Source organism: Balaenoptera physalus (genome assembly GCF_965194825.1).
Source record: "Balaenoptera physalus genome assembly, chromosome: 11".
In the NCBI taxonomy this organism is placed as follows: Eukaryota; Metazoa; Chordata; class Mammalia; order Artiodactyla; family Balaenopteridae; genus Balaenoptera; species Balaenoptera physalus.
Genome location: NC_138896.1, coordinates 71,558,401 through 71,577,223, shown reverse-complemented (window position 1 = coordinate 71,577,223; position 18,823 = coordinate 71,558,401). Strand labels below are relative to the sequence as shown.

General features: G+C 44.0%; 2 protein-coding genes across 2 annotated transcripts in view; one reads left to right on the top strand and one right to left on the bottom strand.

Annotated features, from left to right (window-relative positions):
* The window catches only part of ARIH2 (ariadne RBR E3 ubiquitin protein ligase 2), a 47,081-nt gene extending 46,271 nt beyond the window's left edge, over positions 1 to 810 (bottom strand). Inside the window, 1 exon segment of the mRNA XM_082413582.1 lies at positions 676 to 810. The gene's annotated coding sequence lies outside the window, so the exon portion shown is untranslated.
* Positions 811 to 13,319: 12,509 nt separating this feature from the next.
* SLC25A20 (solute carrier family 25 member 20) overlaps positions 13,320 to 18,823 on the top strand; it is a 31,466-nt gene continuing 25,962 nt past the window's right edge. Inside the window, exon 1 of the mRNA XM_082413594.1 lies at positions 13,320 to 13,600. Within this exon, the coding sequence (XP_082269720.1) occupies positions 13,496 to 13,600 (105 nt within the window). The 5' untranslated portion in view covers positions 13,320 to 13,495. The remainder of the gene's footprint in view (positions 13,601 to 18,823) is intronic.

The following is an 18,823-nucleotide window of genomic DNA, read 5'->3' as shown; positions in this document are numbered from 1 at the left end:
AAATGCTCAATGGCCACATGTGGATAGTGGTTACCCTACTTAAACAGCAAAGATACAGAAGATGACCATTGTGGCAGAAAGTTCTATGGGACAGGGTAACAATCAGCACTGAGGTGAAGTCATCCCAGAACACGGTCGCCTCTGCCGCCGCTAGCATAGCAGCGTCGGGCGAGGTCGACGCAGCTCCTGGGCCGCCTGTCCCGTCCGAGGCGCCGGGATATCCGCGAGGACACGGAGCCCACGCGCTGCGGGACCCTTCACCAACGGGCGTTAACTAACCGCGCGGGCTGCATTGCTAGAGCTCCCAACGATGACTCGAGTGGGGAGCCCCGGAGGCAGCGCGTCTGCCGGCGCGCCCGGCGGGGAGGGCCCAGATGCGCCGGCGCCAGTCGGTCAGAGGCGCTGGCCTCCGACCTCACTGCGAGCTGAGCAGGCGGCGGGAGGAGGAATAACGGAGAGACGCCAGGCGCCAGTTCGCCCTGGCCTCAGCCTTCAGCCGCCCCTCGGCGGGTGGCGGAGTGCGCTGAAACAGTGGAAGAGCTGCCAAGGGCGCCGGGACCTCGCGGGCAGCGACGAAGGCGGAGCCCCGGCCGGGCTAGGGAGGCGCGCGGAGAGCCCACCCCCTCCCCCGGCCCGCCGGGGTAAACAAGGCCTAGACTCGCACCGCGCACTTACCGGGAGCCGTGGCCCCGCGGCCGCTGAGCCCGAGCGGGCCAGACCGTGTCGGGCCGGGCCAGAAGAACCGGGTCCAGGCGCGGCGGCGGCGGAGGCGGCGGGCCAACGCCGGTCAAGACTCGCACTGCTTCCTCCGGCGAAGCCGTCTCAGCAGCTCCGGAAGTGCTCAGAGCAGTTCCGTCACTTCCGGCCCGGGGTCGACCCGCGGTCGCCGGGGTCGCGGCAGGCGCTGGGCAGTAACGCCTCTCTGCGGACACTTCACTACAGCCCAGCGCTGCGACCCAGAGTGGGCCGAGAGCACAGCCGGTGCCGACGGCTGCGAGAGGCAGCAGAGGAGAGGATTCGGCTTATTGGAGAGTGGTCACGGCATCTCTTCCGGCTTTTGCCTACCAGCGCCTCCCGCCGGGATACTTTAAACCAGGGTTTTTCTGTCGGACTCCTCACTTCTCTGTTTGTAATCGGTGTCCGGCAACGAAAAGACATCCAGACGTTCGTGGAGTGGATAAAGGCCTGTTGTTTCCCGGCCGCTATCTAGTCGAAGGAGAGCTGGGTCTTCGGGTCAGCGCGCAGGGCCGGGAATTTCTGCGTACGTTCTGAGGCCGTCGCCTGGTGGCCGCCGATTCACAGGACCACGCCAGGCTTCCGCTTCCCTCTCTGCGGCCTAGTTCGCTGCCTAATTCTTTGCCTTCCCATTCATCCAAGATTGAATCTTAACTGCCTTGTTGCACAGTTTCTTCAAACAGTATAGGAAGTGCCATTATGACTTTAAGTACCTTCTAGGGCTTTTGTCAAGTATTGTGGATAGATAGAGCCGTGAAGCCCCACTCAAGTTGCTGCTGCACAACGTGGAAACGCCTGTGTGAAGCCAGTGATGTTAGGGAGCCTCCTCGCTGTGCAAGTCCGTAGATAACCCAAACCATTTCCACCCATACATGAGTCGTGTATACACTGATATTCAAGATATTCAAGATATCGTTGTGTAATGGGCTCTCTTATTTTTAGTTCTTGCTTCTTGCATGTATTCGTGTATTTCTTATACATGATTTTCAGCTTCCTGTTTAATTCAGAGCCTGTACCCAAGTCAGGTGCATTCAAATACTAGAAAGCCCCACATTAATTTGGAGTGAAAATTAATAGTAATGAGTAACATATTGTAGGGTTGTGAGTTTTATGCATTAACAATGTAAAAGTCTATCTATAATCCAGTGTACTTATTTGTTATAACAAAACATATAATCCCTTTACATCATGACACTAGCTAAGGACCCAAAATATATTTTCTGCTAATGAAATCTCTTTAATTAGAAGCCTTCACTTTGGGTCACTGGTAATAAATCCTCTCCAGTGAATAAAAGGGAACAATCAGTTTTTCTGTATAATTATTGCATTTGCAAAATAGAGAATGAGGTCATTCACATATCAAGTACACAGGTGTATGTACAATATATTGGAATCCACTGTACAATCCTTACTTGTTCTCCTGTCTTGCCCCTCTTAAAGCTGAGTTTCTTAAGGGCACAGATCCAACCTTGTTTTCAATATTACTCTATTAAATAGCCGTTTATTGGGCTGATGTTAATACCATTATTTTTAACTAGTGACAATTTCTCCCCAGGAAATAAAGATTTAAAAATTAGGCCAAAACATTTAAAGATACAGACAAAATTATGTGCACATATATGTGCTTTAAGAATGGTGATTCCATAGGAAAAAGTTTGCAGCATCCCATGTGTCCAAAAGTAAAGGTTTGTTAAATTATGGTAAAATATACAATAAAGAAAACCATTAACAATTAGGCTGTACTGAGGCATCTATTAACAAGGAAAGGTATCTGTGATATGAATAGGATATGAAATGATGTGTGTAGTATTCTGTTTTCAAAATAAATTTGCACATAAGATATATAAATATAAAATATAATGTCTCTCTTGGTTTCTGTGGCACAGGAATCTGGACAGGCTACAGTAGGAATGATTTGTTTTAGCCCCTTGATGTCTGGGGCCTCAGCTAGAAGACTAAAATTTCTTAGCCAATATCATACAATTTTTCTTTTGTATAAACCTTAGATTCAGAATGATGTGTTTTCACTTTTGAAAATTCACTGGAGAGCATTGAATTTCTAAGAATAACTTAAGGGTAGTACTGATATCCTCAATATTGAGTCTTTGCATCCAAGGAATATAGTATTTCTTTACAGTTATTTTGTTTTTCTTTTATGTATTTGAATTGTTATAGTTTTAGTCACATGGATCTTTGGTTTAGTCTTGCATACGTTGTGGGTTTTGCTATTATTCTGAACAGGATTCTTTCTTCATGTTTTCTAATTGGTTATTGTTAAAGTATCAAAACGTTATTGCTTTCCAACATTGTTCTTGTGTCTGTCTCCTTACTTAGCTTGCTTATTAGTTTTAGTGGATTTTCAACTGATTCTCTTCAATTTTCAAAGTGAGCATTTGGATCATTTGAAAATAGGGATATTTTGGACTATTAATTTTTAATTTTTTAATTTATTTTCTTCCTTTTCTTTTCTCCCTCTTTTTCCACCTCCCTCTTTTCTCCTTTCTTTCTTCCTTGCTTTCCTACTTTCTTCCCTCCCTCCCTTCCTATTGGTATTTTTGCATTAGCTACCACGTCCAGTAAAACGTTAAGCAGTAATCATGATTAAAAAACATCTTTACCTTTGTTCCTGTCATTAATAGGAAAGTTTCTAATATTTCACCATTACATAATTTTGCTAAGAAAAATATGGTAGTTACTAGTTTGCTTTAAAAAAAAATGTAGTTACTTTTTGTCTATTACAAGGGTGTTTACTTCAAATCTTTTTTTTTTTTTTTTAGGTGAAGGAAAACGAAGAGAATTTACTGCCTTTAAAATAAATGCTAATTTTTTTTTCAAGTAAAAGGAAAATGGTAACAGAGTGAAATCTGGAACTTTACAAATTAAGGAAGAGAAATTGGAATGATAAATATCTGCGTTAGTTTCCTAGGATGGCCATAACAAATTACTGTAAACCTAGTGGCTTAAAACAACAGAACTTTATTCCCTCATAGACTCAGCTTCTGGTTGCTGTAAGCCTAAGAATTTGTGCATTTCTTCCAGGTTGTCCATTTTATTGGCATATAGTTACTTGTAGTAATCTCTCATGATGCTTTGTATTTCTGCAGTGTCACTTGTTACTTCTCCTTTTTCATTTCTAATTCTGTTGATTTGAGTCTTCTTTTTTTTCTTGATGAGTCTAGCTAATGGTTTATCAATTTTGTTTATCATCTCAAAGAACCAGCTTTTAGTTTTTGTTTTTGTTTTTGTTTTGTTTTATTAATCAGTCATCAGTTTTATACACATCAGTGTATACATGTCAATCCCAGTCGCCCAATTCAGCACACCACCATCCCCACCCCACCGCAGTTTTCCCCCCTTGGTGTCCATACGTTTGTTCTCTACACTGTGTCTCAACTTCTGCCCTGCAAACCGGTTCATCTGTACAATTTTTCTAGGTTCCACATACATGCGTTAATATACGATATTTGTTTTTCTCTTTCTGACTTACTTCACTTTGTATGACAGTCTCTAGATCCATCCACGTCTCAACAAATGACTCAATTTCGTTCCTTTTTATGGCTGAGTAATATTCCATTGTATATATGTACCACAACTTCTTTATCCATTCATCTGTCGATGGGCATTTAGGTTGCTTCCGTGACCTGGCTATTGTAAATAGTGCTGCAATGAACATTGGGGTGCATGTGTCTTTTTGAATTACGGTTTTCTCTGGGTATATGCCCAGTAGTGGGATTGACCAGCTTTTAGTTTTATTGATCTTTGCTATCGTTTCCTTCATTTCTTTTTCATTTATTTCTTATCTGATCTTTATGATTTCTTTCCTTCTGCTAACTTTGGTTTTTTTTGTTGTTCTTCTTCTTCTTTCTCTAATTGCTTTAGGTGTAAGTTTAGGTTGTTTATTTGAGATTTTTCTTGTTTCTTGACGTAGCATTGTATTGCTATAAACTTCCCTGTCAGAACTGCTTCTGCTGCATCCCATAGGTTTTGGGCCACTGTGGTTTTTTTTTTTTTTAAAGATTTATTTATTTTATTGATTGATTGATTGATTGCTATGTTGGGTCTTCGTTTCTGTGCTAGGGCTTTCTCTAGTTACGGCGAGCGGGGGCCACTCTTCATCGCGGTGCGCGGGCCTCTCACTATCGCGGCCTCTCTTGTTGTGGAGCACAGGCTCCAGACGCGCAGGCTCAGTAGCTGTGGCTCACGGGCCTAGTTGCTCCGCGGCATGTGGGATCTTCCCAAACCAGGGCTCGAACCCGTGTCCCCTGCATTAGCAGGCAGATTCTTAACCACTGCGCCACCAGGGAAGCCCGGGCCACTGTGTTTTCATTGTCATTTGTTTCTAGGTATTTTTTGATTTCCTCTTTGATTTCTTCAGTGATCTCTTGGTTATTTAGTAGTGTATTGTTTAGCCTCCATGTGTTTGTATTTTTTACAGTTTTGTTTCCTGTAATTGATATCTAGTCTCATAAGGTTGTGGTTGGAAAAGATACTTGATAAGATTTCAATTTTCTTAAATTTACCAAGGTTTGATTTGTGACCCAAGATATGATCTATCCTGGAGAATGTTCCATGAGCTTGAGAAGAAATACACTTGAGAAGAAAGTGTATTTTGTTGTTTTTGGATGGAATGTCCTATAAACATCAATTAAGTCCATCTTGTTTAATGTGTCATTTAAAGCTTGTGTTTCCTTATTTATTTTCATTTTAGTTGATCTGTCCTTTGGTGAAAGTAGGGTGTTAAAGTCCCCTACTATTATTGTGTTACTGTCAATTTCCCCTTTTACGGCTGTTAGCAGTTGCCTTATGTAGTGAGGTGCTCCTATGTTGGGTGCATATATATTTATAATTGTTATATCTTCTTCTTGGATTGATCCTTTGATCATTGCGTAGTGTCCTTCCTTGTCTCTTGTAACATTCTTTATTTCAAAGTCTATTTTATCTGATATGAGTATTGCTACTCCAGCTTTCTTTTGATTTCCATTTGCATGGTATATCTTTTTCCATCCCCTCCCTTTCATTCTGTATGTGTCCCTAGGTCTGAAGTGGGTCTCTTGTAGACAGCATATATATGGGTCTTGTTTTTGTATCCATTCAGTGAGCCTATGTCTTTGGTTGGAGCATTTAATCCATTCACACTTAAGGTAGTTATCAATATGTATGTTCCTATTACCATCTTCTTAATTGTTTTGGGTTTGTTATTGTAGGTCTTTTCCTTCTCTTGTGTTTCCTGCCTAGAGAAGTTCCTTTAGCATTTGTTGTAAAGCTGGTTTGGTGGTGCTGAATTCTCATAGCTTTTGCTTGTCTGTAAAGGTTTTAATTTCTCCGTCAAATCTGAATGAGATCCCTGCTGGGTAGAGTAATCTTGGTTGTAGTTTCGTCCCTTTCATCACTTTAAATATGTCCTGCCACTATTGGGAGACTCAGTATTGTGAAAATGACTATACTACCCAAAGCAATCTACTGATTCAATGCCATCCCTATCAAATTACCAGTAGCATTTTTTACAGAACTAGAACAAAAAGTATTAAAATTTGTATGGAGACACGAAAGACCCCAAATAGCCAAAGCAGTCTTGAGGGAAAAAAAACGGAGCTGGAGGAATCAGACTCCCTGACTTCAGACTATACTACAAAGCTACAGTAATCAAGACAATATGGTACTGGCACAAAAACAGAAATATAGATCAATGGAACAAGATAGAAAGCCCAGAGATAAACCCACACACCTATGGTCAACTAATCTATGACAAAGGAGGCAAGGATACACAATGGAGAAAAGACAGTCTCTTCAATAAGTGGTGCTGGGAAAACTGGACAGCTACATGTAAAAGAATGAAATTAGAACACTCCCTAACACCATACACAAAAATAAACTCAAAATGGATTAAAGACCTAAATGTAAGACCAGACACTATAAAACTCTTAGAGGAAAACATAGGAAGAACACTCTGACATAAATCAAAGCAAGATCTTTTTTGATCCACCTCCTAGAGTAATGGACATAAAAATTAAAAAATGGGACCTAATGAAACTTAAAAACTTTTGCAAAGCAAAGGAAACTACAAACAAAATGAAAAGACAACCCTCAGAATGGGAGAAGATATTTGCAAATGAATCAACAGACAAACGATTAATCTCCAAAATATATAAACAGCTCATGCAGCTCAATATTAAAAAAACAAACAACCCAATCCAAAAATGGGCAGAAGGCCTAAACAGACATTTCTCCAAAGAAGACATACAGATGGCCAAGACACACATGAAAAGCTGCTCAATGTCACTAATTATTAGAGAAATGCACATCAAAACTACAATGAGGTATCACCTCACACCAGTTAGAATGGGCATCATCAGAAAATCTACAAACAAATGCTGGAGAGGGTGTGGAGAAAAGGGAACCCTCTTGCACTGTTGGTGGGAATGTAAATTGGTACAACCACTATGGAGAGCAGTATGGAGGTTCCTTAAAAAACTAAAAATAATATTATCATAGGACCCAGCAATCCCACTACTGGGCATCTACCCAGAGAAAACCATAATTCAAAAAGACACATGCACCCCAACGTTCATTGCATCACTATTCACAATAGCCAGGTCATGGAAGCAACCTAAATGCCCATTGACAGATGAATGGATGAAGAAGATGTGGGACATATATACAATGGAATATTGCTCAGCCATAAAAAGGAACAAAATTGGGTCATTTGTAGAGACGTGGATGGATCTAGAGGCTGTCATACAGAGTGAAGTAAGTCAGAAAGAGAAAAACATCGTATATTAACGCATATATGTGGAACCTAGAAAAATGGTACAGATGAACTGGTTTGCAGGGCAGAAATAGAGACACAGATGTAGAGAACAAACGTATGGACACCAAGTGGGGAAAGTGGTGGGGGGGTGGGGGTGGTGATGTGATGAATTGGGAGATTGGGATTGACATGTATACACTAATATGTATAAAATGGGTACCTAATAAGAACCTGCTGTATAAAAAAACAAAATTCAAAAATTCAAAAAAAAAAAGAAAGAAATTGCCAATAAAAATAAAAAATAAATAATAAATAAATAAATATGTCCTGCCACTCCCTTCTGGCTTGCAGAGTTTCTGCTGAAAGATCAGCTGTTAACCTTATGGGTATTCCCTTGTATGTTATTTGTTGTTTTTCCCTTGCTGCTTTTAATATTTTTTCTTTGAATTTAATTTTTGATAGTTTGATTAATATGTGTCTTGGCATTTTTCTCCTTGGATTTATCCTGTATGGGACTCTCTGTACTTCTTGGACTTGATTGACTATTTCCTTTCCCATATTAGGGAAGTTTTCAACTATAATCTCTTCAAATATTCTCTCAATCCCTTTCTTTTTCTCTTCTTCTTCTGGGACCCCTATAATTTGAATATTGGTGGGCTTAATGTTGTCCCAGAGGTCTCTGAGACTGTCCTCAATTCTTTTCATTCTTTTTTCTTTATTTTGCTCTGCAGTAGTTATTTCCACTATTTTATCTTCCAGGTCACTTACCCATTCTTCTGCCTCAGTTATTCTGCTATTGATTCCTTCTAGAGAACTTTTAATTTCATTTATTGTGTTGTTCATCATTGTTTGTTTTCTCTTTAGTTCTTCTCGGTCTTTGTTAAACATTTCTTGTATTTTCTCCATTCTATTTCCAAGATTTTGGATCATCTTTACTATCATTACTCTGAATTCTTTTTCAGGTAGACTGCCTATTTCCTCTTCATTTGTTTGGTCTGGTGGGTTTTTACCTTGCTCCTTCATCTGCTGCGTAACTTACTGTGTTTGGGGTCTCCTTTTCTCAGGCTGCTGGTTCGTAGTTCCCATTGTTTTTGGTATCTTCCCGCAGTGGGTGAGTTTGGTTCAGTGGCTTGTGTAGGCTTCCTGGTGGAGGAGACTGGTGCCTATGTTCTGGTGGATGAGGCTGGATCTTGTCTTCCTGGTGGCCAGGATCGAGTCCGGTGGTGAGTTTTGGGGTGTCTGTAAGCTTATGATTTTAGGCGCCTCTCTGCTAATGGGTGGGGTTGTGTTCCTGTCTTGCTAGTTGTTTGGCATGGGGTGTCCAGCACTAGAGCTTGCTGGTCGTTGAGTGGAGCTGGGTCTTAGCATTGAGACGGAGATCTCTGGGAGAGCTCTCGCCAATTGATATTACGTGGGGCCGGGAGGTCTCTGGTGGTCCAGTGTCCTGAACTCGGCTCTCCCACCTCCAAGGCTCAGGCCTGACACCCGGCCGGAGCACCAAGACCCTGTCAGCCACACGGCTCTAACATTATATCTGGTGGTAATGCAGACTAGAACAGCTCTTGTGGAAACATCTGGCAGTTAAACATACACCTATCACATCTGGTTCCTAGGTACTTACTCAGGCTTACTTGTGAGAGGAGAGTGACTACCTCCTGCGCAGTAAGAAGGAATTTGGCAAGAGTTTGGGGATTGTTCTATATCCTGTTTGTGTGGAGCTTACAAGAATCTGTGCATGTGTGGGGAATTCCCTGGCAGTCCAATGGTTAGGACTCTGCGCTTTCACTGTTGAGGGCCCAGGTTTGATCCCTGGTTGGGGAACTCTGGAGAATCCAGCCTGGATGGGAATGGCCAGGCACCAGGGGCCACACACAACTGGCTCTTCCTGGCAGAGGGCTCCAAAGGATAAGCGATGCTCACTGCAGCCCTCAGCGGATCGCAAAGGAGGACGGGGTTCAACTAGGAAAGCAGTGTTGTCACTCCAGGAGAAGACAACGGAGTGCCCTCGGGAGTTTTCTCTTCAATTCTCTGCTGTAGGCAGCCGAGCGGACTATTTCAAATCTTAAGTTTACAGTTTTATGTTCTTTTGCTTTTGGTTTTATTTTGTTTTTGTTAAGGAATGATGTGGAACACTACTGTTGCAGGTTGGACTCTCTGGAAGCAAATATTGAGATGGAGTTTGGGGAGCAAGATATTTATTAGGGACCAACATATGTAAAGCGAAGCAGAATTATATATTTATTTTGTTTGTTTATTTTTTGGCTGTGTTGGATCTTCGTTGCTGCGTGCGGGCTTTCTTTAGTTGTGATGAGAGGGGGCTACTCTTTGTTGTGCTGCGCGGGCTTCTCATTGCGGTGGCTTCTCTTGTTGCAGAGCACAGGCTCTAGGCGCACGGGCTTCAGTAGTTGTGGCACATGGGCTTCAGTAGTTGTGGCTCACAGGCTCTAGAGTGCAGGCTCAGTAGTTGTGGCGCATGGGCTTAGTTGCTCCGCGGCATGTGGGATCTTCCCAGACCAGGGCTCGAACACGTGTCCCCTGCACTGGCAAGCGGATTCTTAACCACTGCACCACCGGGGTAGCCCGGGAAGCAGAATTAGGCAAAGGCAGAAGTTAAACTGTGTTGCAGGCCCAATGAAACTGCCGCCAACCTAGCAGAGAACACTGGAGTGAATATTGCCTGTCAGAGTATCTGATGCCAGACCAGACTGGTCAGGCATTAAATCCCTACCTTGCTCAGTCACTGGGTGTGGCCTGTCTTGGGAAGGGTGTGACCTAAGGGGAGGCCCCTCTCATTCATGTTTGATTCCCAGGGTCTAGGAACAAGGCTTCTCATATGAGGTCCAAGGATAGCTTCAAGTTCTCATGAAATTGATAGCAAACCTGGAGGTGCATATGCATGTGTACGTTTTTCTGGGGAGAGGGTGCCAGGAATTCTCCACCCCCAAAATTGCTAAGAACCACAGGTTGGACAATGTCTAGCATATGGGCAACTTGGTATCCATCTCCTGCATCAGTGTGTTATGGAGTGGGGAGAGGAAGGATACTCTGTGCTGAAGGAGACAGGATATGTAAAAGCCTGGCTGTCGGCGGTGGGAGGTGAGGTCAGTTAAGTAACAGGTCTGTGTGGTAAACCAGTAGAAGCTCAGTTTGCTCAGAGAGGAAGATACAGTCTAAGGAAAAATAAGTTTGAAGAAGTAAGCTAGCATGAAATTGTGAAAAACCTTGACTGCCCCTGAACCACTTATATTTTATTCTGATGCAATGAGGAGCTGAAGAGGTTTTTTGGCCAGGGAATGACACAGTCAGATTAAATTTCAGATGAGTTTTCTAGCTGTGTGTAAGGCTTATCAGATGAAGAAGCAGGAAGACCATTTGTTTAGTGGATTATCAGTTACCCTATGAGGATTTAATAGAAGCTGGTGAGCTTCAGTGGAGTCCACATTCAGGTCTGTCGAGGTTTACCAGGAGGATTTACCAGGTTTACCAGGAGTGTTTATCAGGAGGGCGGTTCTATAACAAACACCATCTCTTCCTGAAGCTGCAGATTGACTCTAAATTAGATCCTCTTCTGCAGCTGGAGTGCTACAAGTCACAAGTGAAATAAACATGGTCCCATTACCATCACCAATCCAGCGATGAGCACCAGGCTCAGTTAATGCCTTTACTGCCTCTCGTTGCACCACTGTAATTTTCCCTTAACTGGTCTCCCTGCTTCCATTCTCTCCCAAGACAAGTTCATCCATCCAAAATAGATTTTCTAAAACAAACCTGATCATGTCAACACTGTGCTTAAAATTCTTCCATGGTTCCCCATCCCCATCTAGAAAAAGCCTGTAACACAGAGTAAACAGGCTTTTGGGCCTTGCCCCAGCCTCCTTGCCTTCCACTCCCCTTCCACTCCCTTTCCACTCCCCTGGTGCCTTCTGCACCAGTCAGGCCCACTCACTTCCTGATCCCAATCCTGATCCTGTCACTAATCTTTCCACCCCTAGCATACATGGTCCATTCTCCCTATTCTAGGCTTCCTGCTAGCCTGGGAGTGCCTACAGAGGAGGACTGTTGTTAGGTTAGCTTGGCAGTGAGGTTCCTGCTGTAGATAGGGGTATGTTTATTGTTCACAGCTTTTTTTTTTTTTTTTATAAATTTATTTATTTATTTATTTTTGGCTGTGTTGGGTCTTCGTTGCTGGCCACGGGCTTTCTCTAGTTGCAGCGAGTGGAGGCTACTCTTCATTGTGGTGTGCGGGCTTCTCATTGCGGTGGCTTCTCTTGTTGGGGAGCATGGGCTCTAGGCGCACAGGCTTCAGCAGTTGTGGCATGTGGGCTCAGTAGTTGTGGCTCTCGGTCTCTAGAGTGCAGGCTCAGTAGTTGTGGCGCACAGGTTTAGTTGCTCCACGGTATGTGGGATCTTCCTGGACCAGGGCTCGAACCCGTGTCCCCTGCATTGGCAGGCGGATTCCCAACCACTGCACCACCAGGGAAGCCCTGTTCACAGCTTTTTAATTTGATAAATTACAAACATACAGAAATGATGAAAGAGTAATATAGTGAATACCTGAATACCGTCCACCTAGAGTCAATAAGTCAACAACATTAGCATCATCCTTAACTCCTCTCTTATGTACCTTATATTCTGTTCATGAATAATTCCTGGGCTTCCCTGGTGACGCAGTGGTTAAGAATCCACCTGCCAATGCAGGGGACATGGGTTCGAGCCCTGGTCCAGGAAGATCCCACATGCCGCAGAGCAACTAAGCCCATGCGCCACATCTACTGAGCCTGCGCTCTACAGCCCGCGAACCACAACTACTGAAGCCCGCGCTCCTAGAGCCCGTGCTCCACAACAAGAGAAACCACCACTATGAGAAGCCCGTGCACTGCAACGAAGACCCAACACATCTAAAAATAAATAAGTAAAAGTAAATTTTAAAAAACCACAAAAAACAATTCCTTTAGGTTTTTCCTTCAGAATAGATCCAGAATCCAAACACACCTCACCACCTGCTGTGCTGTGCTCTGATGCAGTCCAGCATCTCTGACCATGACGTTTAGCCTCCTCAAGGCTCCCTGCTTCGTAGTCTATTCTCAACCCGCAGAAAGAGGGATTCTATTGGACTATGTCAATCCCCTGCTCAGAACCCCAGAATAGCTCCCATCTACTTCAGAGGAGAGGCTGATGTCCTTACAGTGGCACACAAAGCCCCGCTTGATATGCCAACATTACCTCCATATCTTCCTCTCCCTAACTCTGCTCTAGCCACAAAGGCCTCCAGGTGGTTCCTCAAACAGGCCAGGCACAGCCCATCTCAGGGCTTTTGCATTCTTTTCTTTTGCCTGGAAGATCTCTCCCCCTCCCCCCATATCTATGGATATATCACTTCCTCAATTTCTCAGTTCTTGAATCCAGTCACCTTCTCAGTGAAACTGTCCTTTACTCACCTAATGAAAATGGCAAATTCCTTGCCCCCCAATACTCTCTAATCCTTTTTCCAGATTTATTTTTCTTCATAGCAGTTATCACAACTTGATACAGTATGCATTTTTCACTTATTTATCTTTGTTATGGCCTGTAAGCTCCACAAGAACAGGGACCTATGTGCTGTGCTAACAGCTGTGCCTCCAGCACCTGAAGGGCGCCTGTCACGTAGCAGAGCGCAATCGACTTCTGCGGAGTGGAGGAACGGGAGCTTAAGGGAGGAAACACTCTAGTCCGGTAAGACCTCCTGGAGGAGTAAATCCACCACCCGCCGCCACTCCTAAACACCGCCCACGAGGCGTCCGGGCCCGCCCCGCTCCCTTAAGCCACGCCCATGGAGGCGGGCTGCGGCCGGAAGCACCTCCCCTCGGCGGAAGCCGGGCCTGGCAGGCGGTCTAGGCCCTCCTCCCGACCTGCCCCGGGCTCATGCCCCGCCCACCCGAAAGTGGGTGAAAGGTCGGCGGCGCCGGCGCCGCGGCTGGGGCAGTGGAGCGGGGCCGCCGGGAACCGACAGAAACGGTGACTGACGGGCGGACCATGGCAGACCAGGCGAAGCCCATTAGCCCGCTCAAGAACCTGCTGGCCGGCGGCTTTGGAGGCATGTGCCTGGTGTTCGTGGGGCACCCGCTGGACACGGTCAAGGTGCGAGGATGCTGGGGCGCGGGCTGGAGGGAGGAGGCCCGGGCAGGGCGCGGAAAGTAGGGTCTCCCACGAGGCTCGGTCTGGGATAGAAGCGGGGCCCGTGGGAGCTTCCGTGAGAAGTCTAGGGAATCTCCCTTTCGGGGGTCGGGGAAACTGTTCCTGCACCCCAGAGAGCTGGACGTTGCAGAGTGAGCAGCCTCTAACCGCCTACCAAGGGCTCTTGATTTAAAAAAAAGTTCTCTGTTCGGAAGCCTCTTCTGATCTGGCACCACTTCTTTGAGGATGGTAAAGAAAAAGCACCGCCCCAAAGCTTTGACTTCTGAAAACCCTAACATTATCAGCAAGGTTGAAAAAGGCATCTGTAAATCCCGCTTCAGGAATAGAGCTAAAGACTGAGGCAAGGTTATTCCAGACATGTCTTTTGACACATTCCTCTGGGCCCAGAGTGCTCCATCACTATCTCCTTTGAACCTTTCTTGACCACCTTCAGCCTGTCACCCCATGTTAGCCTGAGTGGCCTCCTGTGGGAAGCGATGATGTCCTCAGTAACTGAGCTCCTTCCAGGGAAAGCAAGTGATCAGCTTTCCCAGGGCAAGGCTGATCCCCACAACAACCTGGTGAGGAAGCCATGGTCAGATTGAGGCTCCAGGAAGGGGGAAACTCATCAGGGCTTGTTCCCTACTTATCCTCACATTATGCATCAACTCTTTCCCCTGCAACACTTTAAGCAAGGCCTTGCTGGAGACCAAAGTCCATACCCTGTGACTTAGCATTCAAAGCTTCATCCTAGTTTTCTAACCTTATTTCTGCACACACTTGGAGGAAATTGACAGATCATGGCCAGGGTGAGCCTGTAGGGAGCAGGCATGAAGCCTGTGTAGGAGACTTATTGGAATGTTGGATTGGGTTTCCTCCACAGGGAAATTGCTTTGGGGACATTCTCCAGGCAAGTTTGGGCAGCAAGCTCTTTGCTGCCTTTCATCTAGGAGAGGATCTGGGGTCATTCTATCACAGGACCAGGATTAAAGCAACTGGGCTGGTTTGGGCACTGTGAAACACAAAATCAGATGTTTATTCAGTAATTGGTAAATGCCATGTGTGTTAGGGCTTCCCAGACAGTTGTCGTTCTAAGCAGCACTGATGTAAGGGAGAAGAATTGTCTGGCCTCTCTTTCTACTCGTTTTTTTTTTTTTTTTTAATTTCTTTTTATTTTATTTATTTATTTTTGGCTGCTTTGGGTCTTTGTTGCTGCACGCGGGCTTTCTCTAGTTACGGCGAGCGGGGCTGCTCTTTGTTGCAGTGTGCGGGCTTCTCATTGCGGTGGCTGGCTCTAGGCACGCGGGCTTCAGTAGTTGTGGCTCGCGGGCTCTAGAGCGCAGGCTCAGTAGTTGTGGCTCACGGGCTTAGTTGCTCCGCGGCATGTGGGGTCTTCCCAGAGCAGGGCTTGAACCCGTGTCCCCTGCATTGGCAGGTGGATTCTCAACCACTGAGCCACCAGGGAAGTCCCTCTCTTTCTACTCTTGATCTTGTTAGTTCTAGGCATCTGGGGCCTCTCTTTAAAGAAAAACGAAACCCTGTTGCTCCCTAATACAAATGTTGCTCCTACCTCCATATCCTCTTGCCCTTCCTCCCCAATCAGATGTCATTCCCAGGAAGGGCCCGAGGATCTCTGTACTGAAATGGAAATGACTGAAAATGCTCACTGCATTTTTAATAGCCAGAAAGTCTCCTTTTAGCTTAAGCCAAAACCACAAAGTGCCGACTACTGTCCTTTTGACCGCAAAGAGCCAGATGGCCTCCAGTCAAAGCTTGGCCTAGAGGCACTTTCAGAGGTCCAAGGTGACTAACTGTGGTCTGGGAAGGCAAGAGGTGCAGCACTTCAGTTTGGAAAGGCTTTATGGCAGGTGATGAAGGGCTGGCTGAGTTCTGACTGGAGAAGTAGGGAGAACCAGGCATTCTGGGTAGGGGGAAGGCAGGAGTGAAGGTGGATATAGGCTTGACAGTGGGAGCAGGCTGTAAAATAAGACCAGCCATGGAGGACTTTAATGTTCTTGCTGGGCCTGGGTGGCGGATGTCATGATGAGACAGATTTATACAAAATCACAAAAAGATATCAGTCAGAAGTTTTGGTCCATTTCTCTCTCTCTACTAACTTGGACAGGTTGTGCCTGACCATGGAGGATCTGAAGACCAAATAAGGGATTTTGGATGCAAAGCAGTGGGAGCCTCTGGACATTTCTGCTGTTGTGTCCTATAAACTCCTCAGATATGCATGTCACCTCCATTGCCTAGAGACTGAGTTCCTTAGGGTGGGACATAAGGCCCTAACAAAATCAGAAATGAGAAATTTAAAGAAATAGAGGAACAGCAGGATGAAAATGATGTCTTGGAAAAGTTAGTATGATAGCAACCTGAGAAGGATTAGGAAGCAGAACTCAGAGCAGGAAAAATAACAAGGAAAAAGACTGCAGAAGTATATAACTGGGTGTATCAGTTATCTCTGGCGGTGTAACAACTTATCCCAAAACTTAGTGGCTTAAAACAACAATAGGGACTTCCCTGGTGGTCCAGTGGCTGGGACTCCGTACTTCCACTGCGGCGGGCACGGTTCCATCCCTCGTCGGGGAGCTAGGATCCTGCATGCCGCACAGCACGGCCAAAAAATAATAATAATAATAAGTGTTATTATTAGGCAAGGATGTGGAGACCTCGGAACTCTTGTGCACTGTTGTTGGGAATGTAAAATTGTACAGTGACTGTGGAAAACAGTATGCCAGTTCCTCAAAAAATTAAGAATAGGATTACTATATGATCCAGCAATTCCATTTCTGGATATATACCCAAAAGAATTGAAAGCAGGGTCTTGAAGAGATACTTGTACACCCCTGTTCATAGCAGCATTATTCACAATAGCTGAAACATGGGAGCAACCCAAGTGTCCACAAATGGAAGAATGAATAAGCAAAATGTGGCATATACATACAATGGGGTGTTATTCAGCCTTAAAAAGAAGGAAATTCTGACCTTGCAACCACATGGATGAATACTGAAAACATTAGGCTAAGTGAACTAATTTACTAACTAGTAAACTAATTCAGTTTTATAAGACAAAAAGAATTCTGGATGGTGGTGATGGTTGCACAACGTTATGAATGTATTTAATATCACTGAACTATACACTTAAAAATGGTTGAGATGGTAAATTTTATGTGTATTTTATGACAGTAAAAAAACAAAAAAACAAAAAAACTGGGGATTTCCCTGGTGGTCCAGTGATTAAGACTCTGTGCCTTCACTGCAGGGGGCGCGGGTTTGATCCCTGGTCAGGGAAGTTCCGCATGCCATGCAGTGCAGCCAAAAAAATAAAGAAATAAAAAATAAAATAAAATAAAATAAAATTGTTAAGGAAAAAAATGGGCAAAGGATCTGAATAGACATTTCTCCAAAGAAGATATGCAAATGGCCAATAAACACATGAAAAATATTCTACATCATTATCCATCATGAAAATATAAATAAAAATCACAGTGAGATACCACCTAACACCCACTATGATGGCTATAATTAAAAATAAATAAATAACAGATGATGGGATGTGGAGAAACTGGAACATTCATACAATGCTCTTTGGAAAACAGTCTGGCAGTTCCTCAAAAGGTTAAACATAGAGTTAGCATATGACCCAGCAATTCTCCTGTGATGGTTAATTTTATGTGTCAGCTGGGCTGTGGGGTGTTCAGATATTGGTCAAACATTATACTGGGTGTATCTGTGAGGATGTTTTTGGATGAGATTAGCATTTAAGGTAAACTAAGTAAAGTAGACTGCCCTCCCTAATGTGGGTGGCCCTAATCCAGTCAGTTGAAGGCCTCAATAGAACAAAAAGCTGAAACTCCTCCCTCCTGACTGATTGAGCTGGGACATTGGTCTTTTCCTGCCTTTGGACTCAAACTGAAGCATTGGCTCTTCTTGGGTCTTGAGCCTGCCAGCTTTTTTTTTTTTTTTTTAACATCTTTATTGGAGTATAATTGCTTTACAATGTTGTGTTAGTTTCTCTGCCAGCTTTTGAACTGGGACTTGGACCATCAGCTCTCCTGGTTCTGAGGTCTTCAGACTTGAACTAGAACTATCCCATTGACTTTCCTGGGTCTCCAGCTTACTGATTGCAGGTCTTAGGATTTGTCTGCCTCCATAATTGTGTGAGCCAATTCCTTATAACAAACAAACAAATAAATAAATCTACATATCCTGTTGGTTCCGTTTCTCTGGAGAATCTTGACCAATACAATTATGCTTGGATAATATAATATCCAAGAGAATTGAAAACATAATATCCACACAAAAACCTGCACACAAAAGTTTATAGCACCATTATTCATAATAATAAAAGTGGAAAAAATGTAATTTGTTATTATCTGATGAGCAGATAAACAAAACATGGTATATTTGTACAGTGGAATATTACTTACCCATAAAAAGGAATGAAGGACTGATATATTCTACAACATAGATGAACTTTGAACACATTATGCTAAGTAAAAGAAGCCAAGTGTGAAAGACCACATATTGTATGATTTATTTATATGAAATATACAGAATAGGCAAATCCATAGAGATGGAAGCTATATTAGTAATTGCCAGGGGCTGAGAGGAGAGGGGAATGGGGAGTGACTACTAATGGGTGTGGTGTTTCTTTCTGGGGTGATGAAAATATTCTAAAACTGATTATAATGAAGGTTGCACAACTCTGCAAATACACTAAGACACACTTAACTGTATACTTTAAATGGGTGAATTTTATGGTATACGAATTATATCTTAATAAAGCTGTCTAAAAAAACCCAATACTGAACCAAAGACACTCTCCTTCAACCAAAAGCAACAAAAAGATGTTGGCCAGGACTGTACTAATATGAAGGATTGGCTTCTGTGTGGTTCATTCACACACTGGCAGTTAGTGCTGGCTGTTGTCAGGAGGCCTTCTTTCCTCCACACGTGACCTCTTCAGGCTGCTTGAGTATCCTCATAACATGGTGGCTGACTTTCCCCAAAGCAAATAACCAGAGATGAAGACAGGCAGAAGCTGACCTTTCTGTCACCTAGCCTTGGAGAAGTCACATAGCATCAAAACCACTACATTCTGTTCGATAGAAGTGAGTCACTGAGTCTGGCCCACATCCAAGGGGAGGGGAATTAGGATTAACTTTTGAAGGGGAAGAGTAT